The sequence below is a fragment of the Amblyomma americanum genome, chromosome 2 (assembly GCF_052857255.1).
Source record: "Amblyomma americanum isolate KBUSLIRL-KWMA chromosome 2, ASM5285725v1, whole genome shotgun sequence".
In the NCBI taxonomy this organism is placed as follows: domain Eukaryota; kingdom Metazoa; phylum Arthropoda; class Arachnida; order Ixodida; family Ixodidae; genus Amblyomma; species Amblyomma americanum.
The window spans coordinates 46597678-46623089 of NC_135498.1; the positions used below are offsets into that span (position 1 = coordinate 46597678).

General features: G+C 51.0%; 1 protein-coding gene across 1 annotated transcript in view; it reads right to left on the reverse strand.

Moving 5' to 3' along the window:
• The window catches only part of Tmtc2 (Transmembrane O-mannosyltransferase targeting cadherins 2), a 315006-nt gene that overhangs the window by 15427 nt on the left and 274167 nt on the right, over nucleotides 1-25412 (reverse strand). Inside the window, exons 3-4 of the mRNA XM_077654186.1 lie at nucleotides 5269-5851; nucleotides 3854-4805 (exon numbers count right to left, since the gene is read on the reverse strand). Of these exons, the coding sequence (XP_077510312.1) occupies nucleotides 3854-4805; nucleotides 5269-5851 (1535 nt within the window). The remainder of the gene's footprint in view (nucleotides 1-3853; nucleotides 4806-5268; nucleotides 5852-25412) is intronic.

The following is a 25412-nucleotide window of genomic DNA, read 5'->3' on the forward strand; positions in this document are numbered from 1 at the left end:
TTTCTTCACGAAATTAAAACGTTCGTATTTTTTACTTTATTTTTTTTTCGCGCATGTGTTTGTTGCCATTTATCTGTGTCATTTTCCATGCAGTTTGGTCGTAGTTTGAAGCTGCGTACACTAGAGTTAAAACTCGATATAACAAAACCCGATTTTATTAGCTTCCCAATTTGACGAACAAATTTTGATTGCCCGGAAAGTGCCCGGAGGGTTCAACGTTATCAGTAACCCGAAATAACGAAACAAACGGCCACTAAACACGGTTTAACGAAATTTTTTCCGGGAATTTTTTCCGGGGCCCTATGTAATGCCCCATTGGGGCCTTTAAGACAAAATAAATGATGAATAAGTGTGCAAAAAAGTTGGAGGACGCTTAAGCTTCGCCTCTAAGAGTGGAACGCGACAGCGTGTTGCCCCCCAGCCAGGGAGTCCAAGGAACGCCATCGCCCGTTCGGCGCGACGCCTTGCCCGTTAGACAAATCGCTCTGCTACGTACGGTGAAGCGGACGCGCGGAGCGGCAAACCACGTAGAAGTGCTGCCAGGCGCCTAGCCGAAACGCGCGGGACTCAAGTTGCAGTCGTAGTTCGTCGGCACATCGTTCTCGACAAACCCGATGCCACGAACGCCAGCATAGCTTCCGCGCCGAACGAACGGGCAGCAAGCCGCAAGCTTCGTGGTGAACGCGCTTTGGATGTGCGCTGCGTTGTTCGCCGCTCACCGCGTGATTCCTGCGTGCCCGCACGGCCCCACTGCGCCCGAACGAGACGAGCGGGAGGCGCTGCCGTCGCGCGCTATCTGTTAAGGCAGTGGCGTACAATGCGAGGAGGAGGAGGAGGAATTTCTCGCTCACGGCCAACGCCGCCGACGACACTGGCTTTTCTGCGACAGGGGACCCTTAACGCTATCGCGTTAAAAGAAAAGCTGATTTCTCCCGTTTTTTGCCTACGATCTCTCTCAGCTTGTTGGCAACGTGCCAGTAGTAACATCTAGGAGGCCAAGTCGGCCCTGTAGGCTGCGCCGCTGCACGGAACAAATGACTCGGCAGTCGGCGGCGCTTCCCACCTCGGCTGCGAATCCGTTATACCAGATGGCGCTTTCACGCACAAGCGATTCGGGCCGCTTTCGCGGACTTTTCATACGCGCAGGCGCGGGTTGTCGGGAAATGCGATGCCGCAGGAACATTTGGGTGCCGCTACGTTACAATTTTATATTTCGAAGGGCGGAAAACGCCTTCCTCGATTTTACGAACTTCCGGATTTAACGAAATAATTCGTAGCTGCTCTTCACTTAGCTAAGTCGAGTTTTAACTGAATTTTCAGAACTGTTCACGTGACAGTGATCAAAGAAGTCACGGGTGATGGATGGACACAGAAAAGTCGAGAAATATGGTGGAGCTATAATCTGCGCACGCCAAGTTCAGCGCGGCTTTTACTGATTTCCTCGAAGAGGGAAGAATACGTATGAGCTGAACAGCAGCACAGCCAAGCGTTTCTCGCGAGGTGACCAAAACATATTCTCTGGCTGTCTAATGATACACAATGCCTCGAAATTTGAAATCATTACACGCACAAGCAAACGAAAAAAAATGCTGGCGGTTTAGCATTGCTGCGCACGAAATATTGAGCGAAAGCACAAATTTTTGCAGGCGGACACTATCATCACGTATCTAAAAACGTGACTGTGACCACTGACTCGTGGAGCCAGTAATGCGCGTCTTCATCTTTTTCATCATCAATGCCAATTTGCTCAATGTGCTCCGGCAGCCTATGCTCCAGTGCAGCGTTTGTGCAGCAATGTTGTCAACGCCAACGCGTTTTGCTGTAGTGCCGTGTTTCTGGTGCGACGTTGTCCACGCCAATGCATGCAGCGAACATCTCTCTGTCACTACCGCCACATACAGCTCAATGCGCGAATATCAGTTTGAGAGAAGTATTAGTGGATGAAGATGCGCAATGCACAGCGCGAGAGTGTATTGCAGTTTAATAAGAGACGTGATTAGCTGCGGCGATAGCCTATAGTGCTCTCGCGCTGTGGCCATCGAAGCTGATCTGTTTCGCGGCGGTGCGGGTTCGAATCTAGTCGCGGCGGTATTTATTTATATATGGTTTCCCCACGGTCACCCTCAAGGTTAAGCTTCACACAAACCGGTGAGCCGGTTTGACCTCGTGAAGTAGCGCCTTTGCACTAGAAAAAAAAAAAAGGTCTGGAGCTCACGCGCCCTTCCTATGTTTGAACAGGTCTCTTGCATTTACATATGTCCCTGATTGCAAGGGCGGATTTATGGTTTACTCTTGGAGAGGGCGGTCCTATCTGCACCATGCATTTTTTTCAGCTTACCCCCCCCCCCCCCCCAAAGAAAAAAAAATCAGCAAGGTTTTCCAATGTAAAATTTCTCGATCTGAGGGGGACCCCTCCCCCATAATTAAATCCGCCCGTTCCTGATTGTCCCATATATCCGTGAGCGGCTTCTAGAGGACTCGTGCGGGTGTAGAAGCACATCAAGCAGGCAAAATTATGAATTAGTTTTCGTGACCCCAGAAATGACTTCGCTTACACAGCATAACAGTTTCAAAGGTACTTTTCATTCCGATAGATGGCGTGACCTTAATCGGCAACACGAGGGGGTAGTGGCGCCCGTTCATGGCCACTACAGTGCACGGTATAGACGGTATAAACCTGACTTTTGTCACGCGGTTGAATATGCAAAGCATGCATAAAGTTGTCTCTGCGCCGCCACTTCTTCCCGGGTTAATTTTTAAACGTCATTGCCGCAGATTTGCAAGGGATGCCTTCGAGCAACACGAAGGTGAGCACATGGGTAGAACAAAAGGTAAAAGAGAGAATGTCACAATAGAGGCTTTTAGAATAGCGGAGACGTACGAGCGTAGAAGTGTAGCGGTGTGCCGGACGCTTCCTGCGCACGCGTAGTGGCATGGATGGAACCAGGCAGTGTCAGTGCATGTGCGCAGGAGACATCCGGTGAACCGGTAAATTTCTACGCTAATACGTCTACGCTATGCAAAAAGTAGACGTTTTTAGCATACCGGAGACGTATACCGGTTTACCGGACCCCTCCTGCGCATGCGCAGTGGCACTGTTGGGGTGAGGGGGAGCCACTGCGCGTGCGCAGGAGGGGTCCGGTAAACAGGTATACGCCTCCGCTAGTACGTCTCCGGTATGCTAAAAATGTCTAATAACTGTCTAAATAAAGCAGAGCCCCCAGCAGAGTCACTCGCATAGTACTGCAGCCAGCACACACATGATGGAGTTCTGCATTGTTCCTTAGCTGCTATGCCGCACGTAGGAAAAAAACCAGCGAATACACGCGTAGCTTCAGTTATACGTCCTGTCGGTGAGCCGCTCGGAGACGAGTAGGCAGGAGTTTCCCGACTGCAAATAGTGTCTCGTACGCCTCAACAGCTATACTTACTACACTGCTCTACACTGTGCACTTTGATCTTACAATAAAAACTGAAAACTGTGCTTGTTTTGTTCACTAGAAGGTACACATGCATGCTGGACAGGCTTTCGAATGATGCCCGTCGGCAGCGTCAGAAAACACTAGCATGCGTCCTTTAGCGGATGCCTTGAACAGTGACATTGCCGAAGCGTTACCCTGACTGCGCTATACACCAAGCATGTTAGCTTGGCCCTGACTGGAAACGTCCTGCTTGAGCTCGTTCAATTCAAAGTCGACACTGCATGCACAGACAAACTCACACTTTGGCGACTGCATTCAATACAAATTGTAACACAAAATCAACACACACACACGCCACACGTCTCACAGCTTGGCGGCCTCATCCAATTCAAAGGGCCGCAATTGAGCACACGCACGCCATAGCCACTCACACTTTGGCGGATTGATGTGGATGCCCGACCGGTAGAGGTCCTCCTCGGTGAGCCAGTCCCTGTTCCTGCGCACCGTCCTCAGCGAGAGCACCAGCACGAGCGCCACGAGCGCCGCGAGCACCAACTTGCGTCGCAGGTCCCCGCCTCCGGCGCCGTGTCGCGCCGCGCGCCGGGCGAAGCCGCACAACTGGTCGGCGCCGACGGCCACCAGCAGACAGTAGCCCATCGAGGGCACGTACAACACGCGCTCGGCCACAACGAAGCCCACGTAGAAGAACAGGTTCGTGGCCGGCACAAAGGGCAACACCATCATGGCCAGCGCCAGCACAGTGGCGTCCAGCTGCTGGTTGGACAGGGCGCTGGCGACCGCCGAGCCGCCTCCGCCGCCGTTGGTCGACTCGGAGCACTCCGAGGACGAAGAGGACGCCGACGAGCAGCTGCCGCAACTCCACGAGGGAGGCGAGACCAGGGAGCCGCCGTTGCTGTAGCTGCTGCAGTTGTTGTTGTTGTTGGAGAAGCGCTTGCCGTACGGCTTCCCGGACAGGGCGAGCAGCGAGGCCGGCTTGGGCGCGAAGGCACTGCAGTGACACGGGGGCGCTGCGCGGCGCCAGTTGGCCAGGCGCACCAGGCAGGAGACGAGGTGGAAGAGGCCCCCGTAGAAGGCGGCGCTCAGGAGGTTGCGCGGGTCGGCGGGGCTCTGCACCAGGGGGATGGCCTCCATGGACCAGTCGAAGCTGAGCCAGCGCGGACACAGCAGGAGCCAGAAGTTGAACGCCGGCAGGTAGAGGAAGGTGAGCGTTCGCGTGAGGAAGCTGTCGCTGTCGGCGGCCGGGTTGTCGGCCGGAGCGAAGTCGGGTGCCCGGGCGCCCATCAGGTGCAGCCGCAGGCCGACCAGCGTCACGCCCGCGAAGCACAGGTGCAGAAGGCCTTCCCACAGGCCCGGGTGCCGCTTCTGCGGAGGGAAGGAAGAGAATAGGGGATCAACTACCGTCCACGCGTTCGCCCAACGAATGGATCAGGTTTTCTTCTCAGCTGAGCCTCGAGATTTGTTGTGCTGGTGATTCGTTATAACTCAACAGGCAGCGAAAAGAAGGTGAAAGGACATGCAACAGCACGACGTTATTCATGAGGGTCTGAGAGTCTCAAGGACACTATAATGTTCTCTCTAAACCACTTGGCCGCTGGATGACACTACCATGCTAAACAGATTGCACTTCAAAGATCACAGCAATGTTAGGCATATTCCAAACTAGGTCCCGTAAAGCTCTGTTATGTGCGCCATGTGCACCCACAGCCGACGCATGATCATGATGGTAAAATGCTGGTAAAAGCGATCGCGTGCATCCGAGCATTCGATCGTAGCCGCGAGTCACCTTCGCTTACCGTATAGACAAGAGAAAGAACCGTTCACTCACACTGACGAGCAGCGAGGGCAGGTCCCTGGGGGCCACCTTGTGGTTGACGAACACGTCGTAGACGGCGCACACGGCCAGCACCGTGATGCCGTGCTCCTTGGTGAGCATGGAGCAGCCGGCCAGCGCCAGCGACGCGTACAGCGGCGCCCAGCGGCGCTCGGCGCGCAGCTCCTTGTCGCGGTACTTGCAGTACTGCACGTAGGAGAGCAGCGAGCCGAGGAAGAAGAGGCAGGCGCCCACGTCCGCCCTGCCCACGATGCCGGCCACGGCCTCGGTGTGCACGGGGTGCGAGGCGAACAGGAAGCCGGCCACCAGCGTGGGCAGCCACTGGTTGAGGAAGAGGCGCGCCGCCAGCGCCGTGAACAGGGCCGACACGAGGCCGTGCAGCAGCACGTTGAGCAGGTGGTAGCCCCGGGGCTCGTAGCCGCCCAGCAGGTAGTTCAGTCGGAAGGAGAGCACGCACAGCGGCCGGTACGACTTGTGGCTCCCGCTGTGCGTCAGCGGCGTGCCCCAGAAGTCGTTGCGGAACAGCGACGCCAGCGGAGAGCTGGGCAGCAGGTCCTGGTTGCTCCGGATGGCGCGGCTGCACCAGGACATGCAACGGGAGACCGTTAGCTCGTGCAGCGTGTACGGACACCGCTTGGAAGTATTTTACTGCGACAGCTGTTAGGCGCCCGTCCCTGGCTTTCTCGTCGTTTGGAACAGCCGCCTGCCAGTGCAGGGGTGCGTCACGTGGCCACTACGCCAGTGGTCACGTGACTAAACGTCTAAACAGCTATCGCTGAATCTCGCGTTGCATAGTCGTGACCGTCCTGTGAGTTTTTTCACCTGGACAAAAACAGACAGAACGACACTTCTCATGTGGCCCATAAAACGGTACAACTCACTAAATTCCGATGCAACTCAAGAAATGAAGCTGCAAATGCCTGCAAAGGAGGCCCTCCTACCAGAGACGCCGACCGAATGACGTGACGTAATGGTTAATGGCCCTTGCATCTGCTAGAGTGACATCGCAGGGGACTAACCCCGGAATAACTGCGACATCATGGCAAACTGACAATCAGTCAACGCCACTGGCTGGAACGCCTCCTCTGGAGAACATCTGCCGCTTCGTTCTTGAGTTGCATCCGATTATAGAACGGTACTGCCAGATATGAGAACGTAACACACCAAAATAATACCGCGGCTTGAAGCACTGCGAGTGTTTTGTTTTAAATTTTGAAGCTAATTTATTACGCCAATCATTAATCACGTCGGCTAAGGATCCAGGCCACTAAACACTTTCTGGACTGTTTACTGTTAAAGGAGTTTTGCACGAGTACGATAAGAACGTTCGCCGTCGAATGGCGCTGTAGATGAAAAATTGGGCATACCGACACCGAACGAAGCGCGAATATTGGAGGAGAGGCTGGTACAGTTTTCGTCAGAAGTACGTGAGCCACTAATCCCCTTGAGCGGCGCCGTCGTCAGACGCACTGACTGCGCAGCTACTCCACGTCCACTTGGGCACCGGTGCTCCGACCTCTGATCTTAAAGGAGAGCGTTTGGTCTCAGTATCTTCAGATTAAGCAACATGTGGCGCACGAAACAAGATCGTTGACCAGAACAAACTCTGCGAACTCCGGCTATCGCGTAGCGCCACGACCCTTCGCAGGGTGCCGAATGGCCATTTGGCGCTATCTGGCGGCCGGACAGGAAACTGGCACCGTTGTCTGTTGCTGAAACGGGCGCGCTATTCCCCCTCATTGTTCGCCAACACATTTCGCATAAAAATAAACGAAGATAAAACTGTTGTAGGATGTGCTAGGAGCAGATCGAAACACAATAATGAGCTGAGTGCACATCGAGCAAGAAAGAGTTGCGGCGGTACTGCGGTGTTTCCAGGCCAGGCAGAGCTGCCAAGACGCAAGTGTTTTCTGCAAGAACCGTAACGCAGCAATTGCCTGTTTGGCTAAAGTTGTAAGCTTTCAGTGTTTCCGTATTCTGGTTGTCTCGGGTTTACAGCGAGACGAAGCCCGACGTTCCAGCCGCCGGAGCTACGGTGTGTAGACAGAATGAGCGACAGACTTGTTCCTCGCCTCTGCTCGCGAAGAAACATCGAAAGCGTCCGCTGTCTGACGTCGCACCCGAACACACACAAAAAAGGCGCGTAGTAGTAAAAAAGAAAACCTCCTGCAATTACAGAACGATAAAAACTGAGCCCGAGTTATCGCTCTCCACACCAGTGGATTCCTCATCGCCCGCATCGACAGGCACAGGCAACAAAGCGAACTAAGGACAGCACAAGAGCAATAACCCTCGTATTTATCGCCTCTTCAACAAGGCATCGGACAAGATCCCTTACTGAGAAGCAACGCATTGAAGCTGGCCTTCGCGAGAAGCAGTTGAGCACAAAAGCATGCAACTACAGGCGCAAAGATAACGGGAATAAAGCAAGCAAGCAAGAAAGAACAGCGACATAAAAGACAGCAAGGGGGAAATACGGGAAGGGTTACGGCTTGACAGGGCAGGATGGTAGCAGGAAAGTGGAGGAGGAAAAGAAGAAATCGAGGAACGGTAGAGGAGGTTCTGCTGCCCGCTTAACTCGCGAAAAGGAGCCGTGGCGGCGTCTTCGAAGGCGGAACGATAAATCAGCCCAGGCTAAAGCAACACTCCCTCTCTTACGGCCAACTCGCTCGCGGCGTCGACACAGGAGCCGACCGTTAGACGCGATCGGCGAGGCAACAGCGGCCGGCTGCCAGCGGTCTCGCACCGCCGCCACCGCAGCTTCATAAATTAGCCGCAAGAGGGCAAGATCGCCGGGCGCCCGACGGCGGCTCGACAAGCCGGAACCGCACGCGGCAAAGGTCCAAAACGCAGCCGCCGAATGCGCGCGCGAGTGAAACAGGAAAGGGCGGCAGGGGGGAGGAAATAAACAAGTAGCAAATCTCATTAGGAGCAATCGCTTGGCTTAAGCTCGCCGTCCACTCTTTGCGGCGGACGGCTCAATACCGGTAGCACAGCGGCGAAGCTGGGATGATGCCGCACCCCGTTCGCGCTCGTTTGGCGGCGGCACAGTCGAGGAAAGGAAGGAGGCGAAGGAGGAGGCGAGCGGATAAAGAATGAACGCGTCGACAGGCCCCCCGAGCGCGCGAGCTCACCGAAAGCACACACACGCACGCACGCACACCTATAGCCATCCGTTGAGCACGTAACGCGTGGCGGTGCTATATATATGGCTTCGTTCGACAAATAGGTTTATCTAACCATGCAGCTTGGGAAGCCGAAGAATAAGAACACGCCTGGGTGGAGAAGCGAGATCGCAGCTGGCAGGGCGAGAAAAAAAAAAGACAGAAAGAAATGAAAAGAAACGTGTGATGAGGGCACGTTGCGCTGCTGTCTGTTCTTCCTTCTCTTTCTTTCTTCTTCTCTCCCTCTGCTTTTAATTTTCTTGCTCTCTTACTCCATTCCCCGAATCACTACCCCTGTTATCCTTCAATGTCCCAGTTTGGTTCCGCTGGCCATGTTGCTTCCCTTTTATTTGCGTTACCGCGCGTTCTTTCTCCGGTTCTGTTCTAGTCTATTCTCTTCCCCTCCTTCCCTCCCCCCTCTCTTTCCTGTTCTCTCCTTTGTTCGAGAGAGTGCGCGCCTCGCGGCGAAGACGGAGCCCGCGAAGCCAGCCACCTTTGAAGTTCTCCGGTTTCGGTAGCCACCTCGTCGGGTGGCCGTGGCTCTGTGGCGGCGGTGGCCGGCCGGTCAGCCCGTGATGGATGCGTTTGGCCGAGCAGTAGCGGCGAATTAGGAGCACGCCGAGTGGAGGGCGCCAGAGAAAAGTGTGTGTGTGTGTGTGTGTGTGTGTGGGGGGGGGGGGGGTAGATCTCCTTTGAGAAGAAGAGCGACTATACTGCCTCTGCTGCTCTGATCTCTTTCGGCGAAACACCCGAGGCGCCTGCTCCCTTTCGTTCCTTTTGTCTCATTTCTTTTTTCTTTTTGCTTCGCTAGGTTCACTGGTGCAGTGCGCCTCTCGTTGGGGTTCATGCGTCGTCCTGCGTGAGCGATGCGTGTGTACACGTTGCAAAATATCCCGACCATGGATGGAATTTGTGTGGTTTAAGTAACGTCTCATTTTTTTTTCGTGTGAAAAAAGGAGAGAAAAACATTAAACAATAAAAAAAGTCAGAATCAACCAACTTTCCGACTTCCCGCCGCTGTGAGCAGGTGCAAGGAACCCGTTCAGTTCAAATTATTTCAAGAAAATTTCGAGACACCATGGTGCTCCGTTTGTTCGATTTCTATACAGTGCCAAATCATTTCCCTTCTTCTGCTTACTCATGTTTGAAGGAAATCACCACGAACTATATATCACGTAATTCGTATCTGCGAGAAAACAAGAGCGCTTTGGTGACAGCGAACGTTTGCATAGCCTGCGCAGCCTGTTGCACGAAACCTGGATGCGAGGAAGCCGTTAGCCCTAATCACAAGTGAGTTTCGTTGCAAAGTCGTGTGATTAACTCTTCAGCCAGGCTTAGGAAACAATTAACGAACACTTAAGTGTTCTGACGACAACAAGCACCACGGGCGCGATATAGAACGCTGTATAAATATTTGCGCCCTTGAAGGTGTTTGACGTGTCCAAGCACGCACACCTACATCTACAAAAATGGATGCAAGGCCGGATGAAACACCCATGTGCTCCGTATTTGCCCCAGAAACGCTGACTTCCTTCATGTCTATTTGCCTCAAGTATCCCAGCCGCCATTAGAACCAGCGCCACTTTTTTGTTGAGCTAGAATAATACAATTCTACAATTACGACGACAAAAATGTGGAAAAACACTTAGATGTTCGTTCGTTTGTTTGTTTTTAAACGGAACACCCTCAACTACAGAACTGAGTTCAAAAGGTCGTTTTAAAGTTCGTAATCAACTTTGAAACGTAAAACCCTTCGTTTTGCAGTGTATATAGATGCCAGCGTTCATGGAAAAATGCTCGCGCATGATCATCTAGCACCGCTTACAATCCCTTGTAGAACAGAAGACTGAAAATCGGTTCTTGAGGGAAGGAAATGGCGCAGTAATTGTCTCACATATTGCCGGACGTCTGAACCGCGCCGTAAGGGAAGGGATAAAGGAGGGAGTGAAAGAACAAAGGAAGGAAGAGGTGCCGTAGTGGAGGGCTCCGGAATAATTTCGACCACCCGGGGATCTTTAACGTGCACTGACATCGCACAGCACACGGGCGCATTTTCCGTTGCGCCTCCATCGAAACGCGGCCGCCGCGGCCGAGTTCGAACCCGTGAACTCCGGCTCAGTAGCGGAGCGCCCAAACCACAGAGCCATTTTCAGGCGAATGCGACGTGCTCGCGAAGCCGTTTGTCTCCCCCGAAACAATGAACGCATGCGCTCAGTGACCGCGTGCGAATGTGAAAGCACTTCTTCACCTCAAGAGGCGTTCTTCACTGCGATACATGAGACTGCCACGTCGGCGAGACGTTTACAAATGGAGCTCGGACGAAGCCGCACGCCGGGAGAGGAGACGAACGGCTTTCATCCGTTCCTTATCGCCAGACCCGTTTCCTCCCTGGGCTCCCTCTCAGGAGAACCTCGGTCGAATGCGAGAGAAAATGGTGTGAAACAAGCACTCGTGGCACGACGTGAGTAAAATTTCTCGGAGGTGCCCCGTGATGTCAGCGTCAGATGTGTCCACGACCATGTCGTCTTTCGCCGCTACGAATTCCGCCGTAATGCGAAACTGCACTCGCGTCGCCTTGAGTTAGCTTTGTCAAGACAACATACATACAGCGCTGTCTGCAAGTTCAGCGATATTGAGAGTGTAAAGAGAATATAATAGTGAGAATATAAGATGATACTGAGAATACAACTGAAGGGAAAGAAAGAAGTGAGGTAACGAACGTTCTTTGCAAAAGTCTCATATAGTCCTCCGAATTCCTGAAAGTTTCCCTAGAAATTTTAAGCAGCGGGTATTCCAGGGCCCTGAAGTGAGCACATTGGCGCGGAAAAGTCTCGACAATGACGACACACATCTATACCTCTGGATAAGGTCAAGCCGATGACCCATTCATTTACCATCCGCACCGGAGTCTAACCAACCTCGCCTACATACAGACTTGGACTCCAACGCCAAGCCCCTAGAAAGTGTTTGGTGTTTGACCCTATAGGCAACTGAGCTGACCTATTCTTCTACCATCGGCACCATAGTACAACCAGCCTCTCCTATATATAGTATTGGACTCCAACGCCAAAACCGTAGAAAGTGTTTGGTGTTTGACCCTAGGTCACTGAGCCTAACAGTTTGTCTAATCGCGGTGTTGACGGTAAGACAGTGTCTATGCATTGTTGATTCAGCAGCATGGTGCTAGTCTCCAATGTTACTGAGAAAGCCGTTCGCACAACGGGAGAGCATATAACGAAACATAGAGAGATTAAATGTGCTGTAAACTTAGGCTGTGAAATGACTAAAACGAACATGGACAACAACTGAGAGGATGATCATGTCCTCAGAATACGCATTCAATTATTCAAAAAAAAAAATTTGCGCGTTTTGTACATTCATCACCTGGCCAATTACGTCTAGCATAAAGAGTATTTGAAAGATTCGATCACAAAAAAAGCAGGCAAAAAATCTGCTAAAGAGTACAAAAGCGGTTCCCAGTTATCGGGTGCCAAAGCCACGTAACTCCGCGATGCTCGGAAAGAATCGACTCAACAATTGAGAAACAGGGAGAGAAAGACAGGGAGTGCCCCGAACGCGGGAGAGAAGGAGGTTAAAGAAATTAATTGTTCCCGATCCCGCAGGGGCCGCAAGCGGCGCGGTCGATTGGGGAAACAGAGTCCTTGTGCGTAAACCAAGGCACGCGATTCTCCCCTTTCATTTTGTCCCATACGCGGTTCCCACGCGCTATGCGTGCAGCCGATACGGCACGTGACCTGTCCATCACGCACGCTCTCTGCGGCCTCCTCATCGCACGGCAGCGAGACAAGCATGCCCCGATCCTCTCTCGCGGCCCTTCATTTGTAACAGCACAACTCGGTCCGAGCTCACGCCAAGCCAGAGCATGCACGCACTCTCGATGACCCGCGCGCATTCTGTGCGCCGACGAGTTTTCTCACACGCTGTCGCCGCGGCGAGACTGATTTTGAGCTGCACGCGTACACAAAGGCATGACGCACAGGAGAGGAGAAGCGAGATGATGGGGGGGATGAAAGGAGGGTGCATGGACGCAGTTACATACGGGTCTTTATATGCATGACGCTATAGCGCGGAGACACGCCGGATGACACGCTCCTGCTGTCGCGTGATTTGTTTCGTTCCAGCGACCGCCATCGTCGCTAGGCCGATTGTCACACACGCTCTGAGCGAGGCACTACGTGACTGGAGAGATGAACGCGCTTTGCCTTCGCGTTTCCCGAAGTTGGGTGGTCTAGAAGGTCGTGCCAGCGTCGCAACGGCGATAGGTGCTTCGCGTGTCGAATCACAAGCGCCAGCGAGACGGTTGCAATGGTCCTTTTTTTTTTCTCTCTCTCTCTCACTCACACACACTTTGTTTTCCTGCTTGTGACGTATTCGATGGCGAATAGTGTGGCGCAGTGTTGGTGCAATGCGATTAATTAAAACCCGCACCGTTGTGTTTCTCCTGTCGGTGACCTCATGTCTGTGAGTCGGCAATAAATAAACAAATAGACAACAAACAAAATAATTAATTCATTCATTTAACTTATTCATTAGTCAATCGATCAACAGATCAACAAACAGCAGCGGCTGAGTATCGACGGAGGTTGGCTGCTGAGCCCAAGGTCCAGGGTTCGATATCGGTTATAGTGAGTGCATTTCCACGGGGGCGAAATAGAAAAGACGCCCGTGTACTGGGGTTTTAAGTGCAAAGTAAAGAAGCCCACGCGGTCGAAATTAACTCTGAGCCCTCCCTTACGGCGTCTCTGATAGCCCCACAGTAATGGTTAGGCAAGTAAACATCAGTGTACCAATTACACGGTTTCTTACAACTACAACCAACTTTGAGCGCAGCACGTTTTTCCATGTCTCAAGTATCGCCTTCAGAAGCCGCTTTCAATTCTTTCCTGTGTTCTTTTTTTCTCCTTTTTTTGTTATTTCTCGAGCATTACGCCTGAACCAAGTCTTCAAAAGCCACGACGCCCGTTCGTAATGGTATGCAACCCCGGGCATATTGTTTTTGTTGTTGTTGTTGTTTACGTCTGCAGCTCGCTGGTTCCACTCTGCCGTCTCAAAGCCACCTTCTCGGTGGGACAAGAAAGCGCCCTCGTCTTGAGAGCGTCGCTTTCCGACCGCTCTAGAAGAGTCTGGATCCTCCACCCCGGCAAGAGTGCTCGACGACCGTGCCTTCTCGGCTGACCATTCTTCCATCCCCCCCCCCCCCCCCGCGCTTCGGTCAGGACTGTTATTCCACGCAGACGCGTGTTTTCCGCACTGCCGGAGGGTAAAAAAAATATAATAATGAAAAGCGTAGACACGCACGCGCACGCAAGAAACGAGACGAAAGATTCCAGTGCACGAGAAAAGGCAAATAAACAAAAAAGAATGCAAACAAAAACCAAAAGATCTCCCAGTGCAGCGCGCAAACATCCGAGGTATGGACACCGGAAAGAGAATCAACAAAGAAGCAAGACAAAAGAAGAAAAAAACAACCGGAGATGTGAGCAAACCATGCAGCACTGGCGGCGGATTCGAGTTCCTGCAGGCACGCGAACCGCTGGTGTAGCCACGACGGAATCACAACTGGTCTCCTTTTCTTTCTTGAAAGTTCTTTTGTTGGTTTCTTTTTTCGTTTCTGTGGGTGTTTCCTTCTTTGGCGGTTGTACAAGAATGGGACCCAGAATGAAAGAGGCAGACAAAAAAAAAAGTAAGTAAATTCACTAGCACCGCTTCTCGGCGGACGCGCGAGGGATGAAGAGTGGCCGCAGTCGGCCCCGGCTGGCGCTGATGCGGCGAGCCCGGGCGTGCATTCCATCGGCGCGGGGGTTATTACGGTTGGCGCTCGCACAATGAAAGCGTCGTCCGGCCGCCGCCAGATCGCCCTCGCGCTCTTCTTTCTCACCGGCACCCAGAGTTGTGCCTCCCAGCTTTCTTCTCTTCCAGCCGCCTCGTCGGGGAAGGCACGCTGATGTTGCTCCTTTTGTCGCCAGGGGCGCTGCCTGCCGCCCGGCTCGGCTCTCATCGGTGTGCTCTAAAGGAGAGCACCGAGGGACGTGTAATTTTTTTCTTTTCCGTTTTCTTTGTTTCCTTCAGCTTGTGCGCTGTTCTATTCTCCATTTTTCAAATTTTCCATCCCTTACGGCGCGGTTCAGGTGTCCAACGATATATGAGACAGATACTGCGCCATTTCCTTTCCCCCCCAAAAACCAATTATTATTATTAAAAATTGAAAATTGGTTTCGAGCAACAGAAATGACGCAGTAACGGTCTCACATAGCTCGGTGGACACCCGAACCGCGTCGTAAGGGAATGGATAAAGGAGGGAGTGAAAGAAGAAAGGAAGGAAGAGGTGCTATAGTGGAGGTGTCCGGCAATTTTTTTCGACCACTTGGGGACCTTTAACGTGTACTGACATCGCACGGCACACCGGCGCCTTAGCTTTTCGCCTCCATCGAAACGCGGCCGCCGCGGTCGGATTCTAACCCGGGTACTCCGGCTCAGTAGACGAAACTCTTAACCACTGAGCCACCGCGGCGGGTGCCAAATTTCGGATTTTGCACATTTTTTTATCTCTCCATAATTTCTCTCTGTCTCTCTCTGTTCCATCTCCTTGCAGGAAGGCTTAGTGACGCTTCGGATCATTTTCCTTTTTAAGTCCGTCTTGTAATCACATCAAATAGAATAATGTACAGCTTATAATGTACAGCTTAACAGAGATACACGGCCGACTGGCGAAAGCAGGTTTCTTCCTGCATTTACGGCATATTGGAGCTTCCCGCTGCCACTCGTATTTTCAAGAACCACCCGTCGTGGCACACCAGTCATTCGGCGAAGCACAGCGCTGTGCCACTGCCAGGCTTATGGAGGTGGGAGGTTCGAAACCAGGATCCTGACGTGAGGTTTCCAAAGGTTTTAATCAGGATAACGCTTCGTTTGAATCGCGGCTCTCTAAACAGATCTGTTGCGAAACTCCCCGCGGCCTCCATATAAATGAAAACGCACTTTTCTTAAAATTACCTAGATAGGAAAGTGGCGCCACCGTCTATGGGAGTTTTCCTTGAAGAGCAAGCATTGCATACACCGTTGGAAAGAAGGGAAGAGGTTTCCTACTTGGCTTGGCTAATGTCGGGACGAAAACGTGGATGCTGCAGCGGAATCGTGATTGCGCCGCAATCGTAATAATTGGCTTTTTGGGAAAGGAAATGGCGCAGTGTCTGTCTCATATATCGTTGGACACCTGAACTGCGCCGTAAGGAAAGGGATAAGGAAGGGAGTGAAAAAAGAAAGGAAGAAGGAGGGGCCGTAGTGGAGGGCTCCGGAATAATTTCGACCACCTGGGGATCTTTAACGTGCACTGACATCGCACAGCACACGGGCGCATTGGCGTTTTTCCTCCATAAAAACGCAGCCGCCGCGGTCGCCGCGCCGCAATCGTATAGCCGCGATTCTTTACAGTCTGTGCAGATTAAACTATTTTAATATAGCGTTTTTTTTAGTTCTTTAACAAGTTTAGCGTAAGTGAATTATTCGGCTTTAGGCTAGTATGGAAATTAGCAGAGATTTTCTTTGAGGTTTTCCTCGAGAAAAGTCATATATTACAATTGAATCCACGTTTTCGGACCAACATCAGTCAAGGAAAATACGAAACGGCGTTTTCCCGGAATTCCCGCAGTGGATGAAGTTCCGCACGGCAACTTTTTCCGCTAGGCATATACGAGAAACTCCATGGCTGAAAATATAGGGCATCAATAGTTGCGCACAAATAGAAATAGCAGCTTGTCGCGCCATCTGTCGGCAGTTAAATGACTTACTAAGGCACGCTCAAAACACGGACTGACGTCTATGCATTCTCGTAAATAGCGAGCTCCACAACCACCAGGCGGAGCCTCTGTTTGTTATCCCAAACTTGGCCACGAGATAGGCCTAGATTTCGTATCGAAGTGTCAGAACTGCTGCGGCATAGTGTTTTCGTCATAACCTTACCTTAGACTTTCCGACTGTCTGACGGTTTAATCGCGCAGGCGTTGCGCCATGCACTGTTGTGTGTGACAGCAAATCAAGACTATCATTACACACTTAACGCTCCGAAGCCGTTGCAGACTTGTACCTGCACCGTCACGTAATAAATGTATACTACTAGTCGAGCGCACACGCGCAAGGACTGACCAATCCACCGCATGTATCAACCGCCCAGCTTTTGCGTAATTTATGTGTACACACAGGAGGGTCACGACAGGGCAGCCCCGAGTGAGACCTAACATTAGCTGCGCTAACTAAACCACTCGTGCCAATTATGTATAATATCGGAGACGTGCGAAGCGGCGGCTGATGTCGACCTCTTCGCGACGAATTACGGAACGGAAGACAAGTTTTTGCTGGTGGACGCATTAAGAATACATGGCTTTTGACTCTTTCTTGTACCTTAAGTTTGTGTTTAAATCTTATTTTTCCCCTTCCTTTTCGCGGCACACTTTATGCGGCGATTTCTTTAGGTTCCTCTTCTAGGAACCCAGAGACAATTAAGTAGCCCTTCGACGAAGAAAATGCTAAAAATAAAAAAGATAAAATGGTGCCCCTCTCGCTAGATCAACCTTGTTCGCGTGATAGAAGCAATCACAAAAGAGCGCCCGAAATAGATGTGCCCCTGTCAGGTTATTATTCAAAAGCGTCACGATGCCGCGAAGCGAAGAAATAAAATAAGGGAGAAAAAATAATAAAAAAGGGCCACCCGAGGAAACGTCGAGAGCCCCTCGCCATTTTTTCCCCCGAGTTCAGGGCGAAAATAATTGCGCCTAATTGCGAGCGATCACGTTTGATGAATATGCATACCTGCGGTGACACCGGAGACGGCCAGCAATATCAAGTGTGTAGTAAATGCGCAAAAGGCAGCCGAAAATAGCGCCGAGACGCTGCGATTGTCTGTCAGCGGATCGATCCCTTATACTGCGCGAGACGTTTCTAATCGATGCTGCGTGTAGACGGTGACCGGGGCTCTCAGGGCGAGCCCCTTGGGGGCAGTCTGCAACGCCCAGTAGTCTGCGGGCACGTATGTTGCGAAGAAGAAGGGTTGTTCATCTCCAACGTAGAAGTGGCGCAGATAACGATAATCACCACAGGGTGGAAAATATAAGACAGCACTGGCGCTGACGTGCTATCGTCTTTCAGGTCAGAAATCTGATTAACCCTTTACTGTCCAGCGTCGCGAATTCGCGACACCGTTTGCACGACGTGCACTGATCACTAAATGGAGGTTGTACACAAAGTTTGATGTTAACGTGTTATCAGTAAGTAGCCATGGCGCTTTCGATCATGTCAAAGTGTAGGGCGTCACTGCGCGCAAGCTGTGTGAAGAAAAAGGAGGCGGCGTCCAACATCTCGTCTTTTTTTTTTTTCTGAAAAATGTTACGGGGAAAACAGGAAGACGTTAGTTGGTTCGAGGCTTTCAATCTGGTGTTTCACTCAACTCAGACTAGCTGCATAAAATGGACCAACTGCTGATAGTTGGTAATTCGCGACATGCCGATTCCTCAAGTTTTAGCGGTGCTAACAAAATTGCGATATTGGCTTTTTAATGCGGGCGTTGGCTAACACGGAAGAGAAGATTTTTTTCTTGCTTACTTTCTTAAGGCGCTTATTTTCCATTTACGGTTAGCGTTTACGGCGTGCCCATTGCGTTCCCTACGGTGTGTATACTGTGTCCTGAAGATCCGTTTTGTTGTGCATTATGCCGTGAACTCTAGCGCGATTTCCTCACCTATATTACAGAGAGTAGCTGCTGCGTCGCTGTCAGGCACCAACCTTTCTCTTTTTTTTGCATTTCTGCACTCTTGCATTTCGTCGCTATCAAAGTTGGGTCTCGATCCGCGACGAGGGGCTCAGCGGCGCTGCAGTTGTTTCGTCAAGCAAACACAAGATGGCGCCACGCAAGCGGGCGGAAACCAGAACGGTCCGTAGGAAAACGCGAGCGAAACCCAGTTTTGCGGCAGAATACACGCTTTGCACTCGCAACAAGTGAATAAGAAAAAAAAAGGTAATGCCAGTTGCATGGACAAGCCGTTTAGCGAAGAGCAGACAATTCACAAATTTATGACGCGAGCGCAAAACCTCGTTGCAGTGCGACAAAAACTTTTCCTCGCTGTTCTTTTTTCTCCGACAGTTTTTCGTCCCCTATAAATCATAGTAGATTCATTCGTCACCGACGAGGCAGCAGGCACTTTTAAGATGCGAACTCGCTCTCCCTTTGAACGGAAACAAAAGTGCACGAAGCAGAGAGAAACTGAAGACCACGATGACGATATCTGGAAATGTCGGACGAAACAGTCTCTCGGCCAACATTACGACGCACGGCGGAACGCACCGATTCACTTTCTCGGAACGCCTGGAGCCGCTCTGCTAAATAAATTAATGGCCCCAACCCGCAGGCGGACGCTTTATACTAGTGCCGCGCGGACAGAACTCGGGACCCCGTTCTCCGCCGTCGCCGCAGCCTGCTTCGTATAAATATATCAAACACACTCCCGCGCTGGTAGCAGGAATGAGGGCCGCCTTAAAGGATTTAAAATAAAGGCGGCCACAATTGTCCGCGGCATTGTCGCGATCGTTCATCATTTCGCGACTCTTTCTGTCGGGCGAACTCCCGTTTCGAACGCTTTAAGAACGGAAGCGACACGAAAAAAGCAGCGAGCGAAGTAAAAGCGCAAGTTTTTTGCTGTGTCCCGCGGCGAAATTCGCGCGAAGCCCCGTCTTTCCCTGGGCCGTTTTTATTAACGATTCTCTTTTCTCTCTCTCGCTCTTTCAGCGTAGAGCTGTGCAGGAAAATAGTAGAAAAGAAAGATATCGAAACGATTTAAGACACCGTTAGGAAGGACGGAACGTCCAGCCCGTTAAAAATTAAAGAGGCATCGATGGCAAATAAGTTTCTCCCTGTACTTCCACCTTTTTGTTGGTTGCTTAGGCTTTATCGAACTTTCTTAAGTACCCCACACTTAGACCAAAGACAGCCTGCTCTCGACGTCTTTCAACTTCTTCTTATTTATTCTTTTTTTTTTTGCGTGTACTCCAATGCGCCGTTTCGAAACGGAAGAAGCGAAATCTTTCAGATGAGTCAGCCGTTTGATCAAGGCCTGGGAAGAAAAGTTCTGGTTATCGAACATCGCTGAGGACGAAAGAACGAGAACTTTGATGCAACAACAAGTGGGACCGATCCCACTATGTCAAGCGCCGAAAGGCATATGCAGCAAATGTAGGAGAGACACTTATGTGTGTCAGTGTACTAAACTAGAGAGAACATATATAACCCGGACACTGGTTATAGTCATGCTAACACTTAATAATATACCCTGGATAAAATGGTATATGAGGGAACGTTTAGTTGAACTTTCTAAATTATTTCCGTCCACTGAGACTTACCTTCTATAACACGCGCGGCGACAGCACAATGCACCATGTTATCAAAATTCTGCGTACTGAGGACAGAATTCGAATAGTGTTACGCCTGAACGAATGCACTAGTTTTTGTCACCGGCTCGTATTAGTGTTAACAGCGTGCGATAGCCAGCGTGTAGCGTAACGAGCGGTCTAGAGATAATGAAGAAAGATTTAAAGAAAGATTGTTATGTACACACTCTGACACGGGAAACATTACCGTGCTTACTTTGTAATTTTTTAATTATTTGAGTAAAGAAACGCAGACATCTCCAATTTTGAGGCATCAGCATGATAGCATAATAAAAAAAAAGAAAAGCGGTTAAGAAATAGCAGTTTCTCCGAGTTTTCCGAGAAAAGTACATCAATCGTCGCGAGTACATCGCCCACAGAACAAGATGACAATACGACACGAAAAAAAAACATACAAAGAAGCGCAGAAACACTGCTGGCAGTGAGAGAAACCGAAGCTGACCTTTCACTATCAGCAGCTGGAAGCAGCTACTGATGAGATTGGGGCCGGTGCTGAGTTTTTCTCGAAAGAGGGAGAGATTGATTCACCACATGGTACTAAGCAGAAAGGACAGTATTAAAGATAGCACGAAAAAAGAACAAAAACAATGAAAATAAATGTGCCGTCTATACATATATGCGTGCTTCGCGTGAGTTTCAATCAAGCGAGGAGGCCTCGTATAATGGCGAGCAGGGAACGGAACCCGATGCGCCGTCATCACAAGGAATATACGAGAACGATGCTCCGTATAATCGCCTCGGGTCACGGAAACGAACCGAAGAGTAAATAATCGGCCGCGCACCTAACCCTGGCACCGAACAGAGACACACAAAAGGTAGAAAACAAAGAAGTCGTCTGACAGGGACAACAACACGATAAAGAACACGGCTGCGGCGACAGACACCGCGGTAATCTCAAGAATCCCGAAGCATAATAAGCAGGAAAATGAAGACGTCACACACACACACACACACACACACACACACACACACACACACACACACACACACACACACACACACACACACACACACACACACACACACACACACACACACACACATATATATATATATATATATATATATATATATATATATATATATATATATATATATATATATTAAACCGTTAAAGCGGAAGCGGCAGGAAAGCGGAAGGAATGGGCGACCGGAAAGAGGCGAAGTGAAAGCAGTTGGTCAGCGGAAATGCTGCCGGTCATCGTATATAGAGTGAGCGGGAAGTAGCCACGCTCGCCTGGGCTGCGCGCACGGCGCAATACAAGAGGCGATTCCGGCCGGCCAAGCGCCTATCACCCCTTTCTCTCTCTGCCCTCCTCCCTCCCCTTCACATTCCATATACGCTGGCCACGACAACGCATCTACGGTGCATGTATATCCAAGCCGAAAGGACCTGGGCTTCGAGCAAATGGAGAAATAGGTGGTCGAAAATAAATGCTCGCCCATGTAATAACCCCGTCCCTTTTTCCCTGGCCTCCCTAAACCCTCCCTTCCTTTCTGCTGGCTAACTTTAACCTCCACCTTTGAGAGCACACAAGAATAGCAATCGGAATGCTAAAGCGTGCGATAGCCAGCGTGTAATGTAACGAGCGGTCTTGAGACATGGAATAAAGAGGCGTATACCGCGGTTTACCGGACCCCTCCTGCGCACACGCAATGGCATGAGTGGGGACAAGCGGGGCCACCGCGCATGCGCAGTCGGAGTCCGGTAAACCGGTATACGTCTCTCCACTAATACGTCTCTGCAGTATGCTACAAAACGTCGGCGTTGCTTCTGAATCTGTTGAGGCGCTGTACACGCTGTGCTAAAAAAAAAGCATACAGGAAGGGAAAACATGCATAAGGAGTCGGCCAGGCCTTGATCAGCTGGACCCCTAGAAAAGTACGTACGGGCATATGTGTCTGAAACGCAAAATCGATGTCGTGTTACCCACAGGCGCTTATACATGCACCGTGCACAGTATATAATCAATCACGTGGGCATGCACTGTATATTATACGTATACGATGAGAGGGTCTCTTGTGCAGCTGCGTCTATGTCCTTCGCGTTGATGGCGGGGCCATCTACGCGATTCCGTATAGGTGCACGTGCTCGGCGAGTAAGTGCATTTGTGTGTTTGCATGCCGTCGTGCGAGAAAACAGCAGGATATTATAATATAGTCTGGCCGCGTTTGAGTGGCTGGTTACCCGATCCGGCCGGAAGCTCGTCGTCATTAAGCCGTGGTTATAACGCGCGCCTATGCATTTGGTGGAAGCGGTCTGTTTACACTTGCTACCCGTACACGCATGTGCTCGAGAAAAATGTACAGTGCTTCCATCCCGCTATTGTGAGAGTTCGCGAATGCAGGTTTGCGCCGCAAACTTCGGATTTACCTTTTCACTTTCTTACTTTTTTTCTCTCTCTCAGAAGCGGCAGCTGCCCAAGGTGCACTGACTTGAGCAGATATCTGGGCGTAACATGAAGCGTAACCGGCTGGGGGAGTGGAGTTCCTACCTTCTCTTCTCATTTCTGCCACATTTGCCGATTTTTCATATTTCTTTTCGCTTCCCTGATTCACTCGATCGCTTTCTCTCTCCCTCTTCTGCGCGTGTCTTCACTGCAGAGGCGGCTTCATGGAGCTGCCTGCATTTTTCGAGCATTATTCTCACGAAACGCTACCCCTTACTCATCAATACTATGACAAACACTAAGCTGTGATATATAGAAACGCTTTAGTATTTATAGGTTTCGCAACAGCACCACGCCAAGAATACGGCAATAAATAATAATAATAATAATAATAATAATAATAATAATAATAATAATAATAATAATAATAATAATAATAATAAACTAAGGAACGAAGCCTCAAGAGGCCGCTTCCTATACGTTTCCAGCTCCTCGTATCCATCCGAAAACCTTGGCTGCAGTCCGATGCTTTCTGGCGGACGTTGTCATTCATATTCACCAAACCAACGCCAAATGGCCACTTCCAAAGGTGGAACTCGCCAAGGAAAACGCGCGTTTTTTTTTTTCTGCATATAAAAACAAGCGAAGCACTGAAAATATGGAAAGGTACCCCCACTGAGCGCATGTCACTAAACGTCCCGAGCGGATACAACAGCGCATATATACATAGAAAAATTTCCGCCCACAATTAACACCGAGAAAGCGGCAAGCACTGTTTCTTAGCAGGGTTTTCCAAGTCCCTTCCCCTCACGGCGTCATCCGCGCAGCAGTCTCCGGTCCGATGATACGGTGTTTAACTCGGGCGAAATTACCCACAGCAGCGTTCGCCTGCAGGGTCAAGCGCTATAGGGCACACTTCGATGCAGAGGTCTGAAACGGATACGGCAAACAACTGGGTAAGGAACCCACTGAAAGCGCAAGAAAGGACGCGTTCAGCTGTGAGGGAGCGGAGAAGACGTGGCGTGGGGTAAAGCAGTCCCGAAAGGTCCGGACCCGAAGCCCCATCGGAGCCAGTTGGATCGAGCGCGAGGGCACGAGAAGTGGCCGACACATTGGCCCCATCGAGAATAAGAAGGGAAAAAAAAAGCGATGAGGATGAAGAAAGTAAGAAGTACAGCGAGAGATAAACGCCAATTTATTAGTGCGGCAACGGGGACGCGAGGGGCCGTTCTATAATGACAATAATTGCTACCCTGGGCTCCCCCCGACCCAACGCGCCGTTGCAACGCGTATCGTCATCGCACTGCCTCTGCACGACGCGAGCGCGCGTTGCGGCGTCAGAGCGCATACGCGCATTCCCACCAAACCAAGGACGCCCTCAATTCATTCCGAGTCGTGACCGCTCGGCGCTCCCATGTGAAATCTCCGACCGATCGACGTAGTTCACGACCCCTTCTTCCCTCCCACCCGACCGGCTTGGGGCAGGGTGGTGCTGCTCGAGTCAGCGCCTGGAGTGCGGCTGCCTGCCTTTGCCTGTGCATTGCATTGCCTTTGCATTGCCTTTGCCCTGCCTCTGCCCTGCATTGGCTTTGCCCTGCCTTGCTTTGCCTTTACCTTGCATTGCCATTTTTCTTTGTCTTGCTTTTGCCTTGCATTTACCTTTGCCTTGCCTTTGTCTTGCGTTTGCCTTGCACTTGAATTTGCCTTCGCATTTGCCTAATCCTTTACTTATTGCTTTTCCTATTCCTTTGCCTTGTCTTGCCGTGCCTTTGCCTTGTATTTTCTTTATCTTTGCCTTTGTCTGTGCCTGCGCGGTGCGTGGCCGCGCATGGCACTGGCTCTCGTAGTTGTAGTATACATCGTGGAAAGGTGATGACGATGACAATATTGGAAGTGAGGGTCGTGTCATCATGTGTTCACGGAGGTGTACCTTTGGCAAGTTTGCAACGAAGGCAGTGCTGAGCAGGTGCTCAGCAACGTTTCAAGTATCAACGGAGAACGCTTTCTCGAACATTCTTAGAAGATTGCAGAAAACAATAAAATAAGAGTAAGTAAAACAATTCTGGTCCTGATTTCTGGGCACAGACATTTCAAGTGGCTGTTGTCATTGGTACACGCTGCTGTAACAACCCAGAGAAATGTGAAAGCAGGAGCAGGAGTGTAACAAACGAGCGAGCCGAGTGTGGAAACATAATGGCCGCAATATTCACTCACTCTCGCTACTTCTTAACAACCCAGCACCCGATCCATGACTACAAAGGGCCGACTGCAGTATTCCAAGCAAGCGATCAATCTTACTGGGACCACTGGCTAAACTTTTCCGTAAAGCCCCCAGCCCCCAGCCCCCAGCCCGTCAACTAGCACTATATAGCCTTGTTTTCAATCCCGGCATTCTTAGCGTAGGCAGACTTTCTTGCCTAACTTAACCCCGCCGCTTTCAAGGCCCGGTCCACGTAGTTCTCTGACACCCTATTTAGCTTCGAACCACGAAACTGGCAGATATAAGGGGGGGGGGGGGGGGGGGGGGGGGGGGGAAGCAGCCTATTTGCTTGAGCGGCGATAGCCGTCTATCGCGCGCGTGCACTGTTCGGCCGTTTTCGGCGAGCCTGCGGATGAGCGTGCAGCCATTACTATTACCCGAGACGGTCGTTATACCCGTTATTATTTATATTCCTCGAGCACCGCGTGTACCGTCATTAACAGAACGCTGCGGCGCACGGGCCCGAAAAAAAAAAGCATCCGAGCGAGAAATCATCATCATCATCATCTGCCTCTTCTTCAATAGCGACGGCAGCGCCAGCAACGAATGCATCAACAAAATGGCGTCGGCGCGGCGCGGACCTTGTCCAATTAAACGCGACCTCTCCGATCACGACTCGGCCATTATACGTCGCCGCCGCGGCCGGGGCCGCTTATACCCCGAGCCGAGGGTCCTGTGTTTCGCTGCGCTGTTTGGAGGCAGGCAGATGTTTTTCTCACTCGCCACAAGAACGCATCGCGCTCGGCGTATCAGAACAGCCGAGGAATGAGGCGCCATGAGTGGTGGGCGGGTCTGGGGATGTTCGCCCCGATGTTCTCGGAATATCTACGCGCTCATCTGCGCATGCGCGCACGACTATCTCTCTCTGAA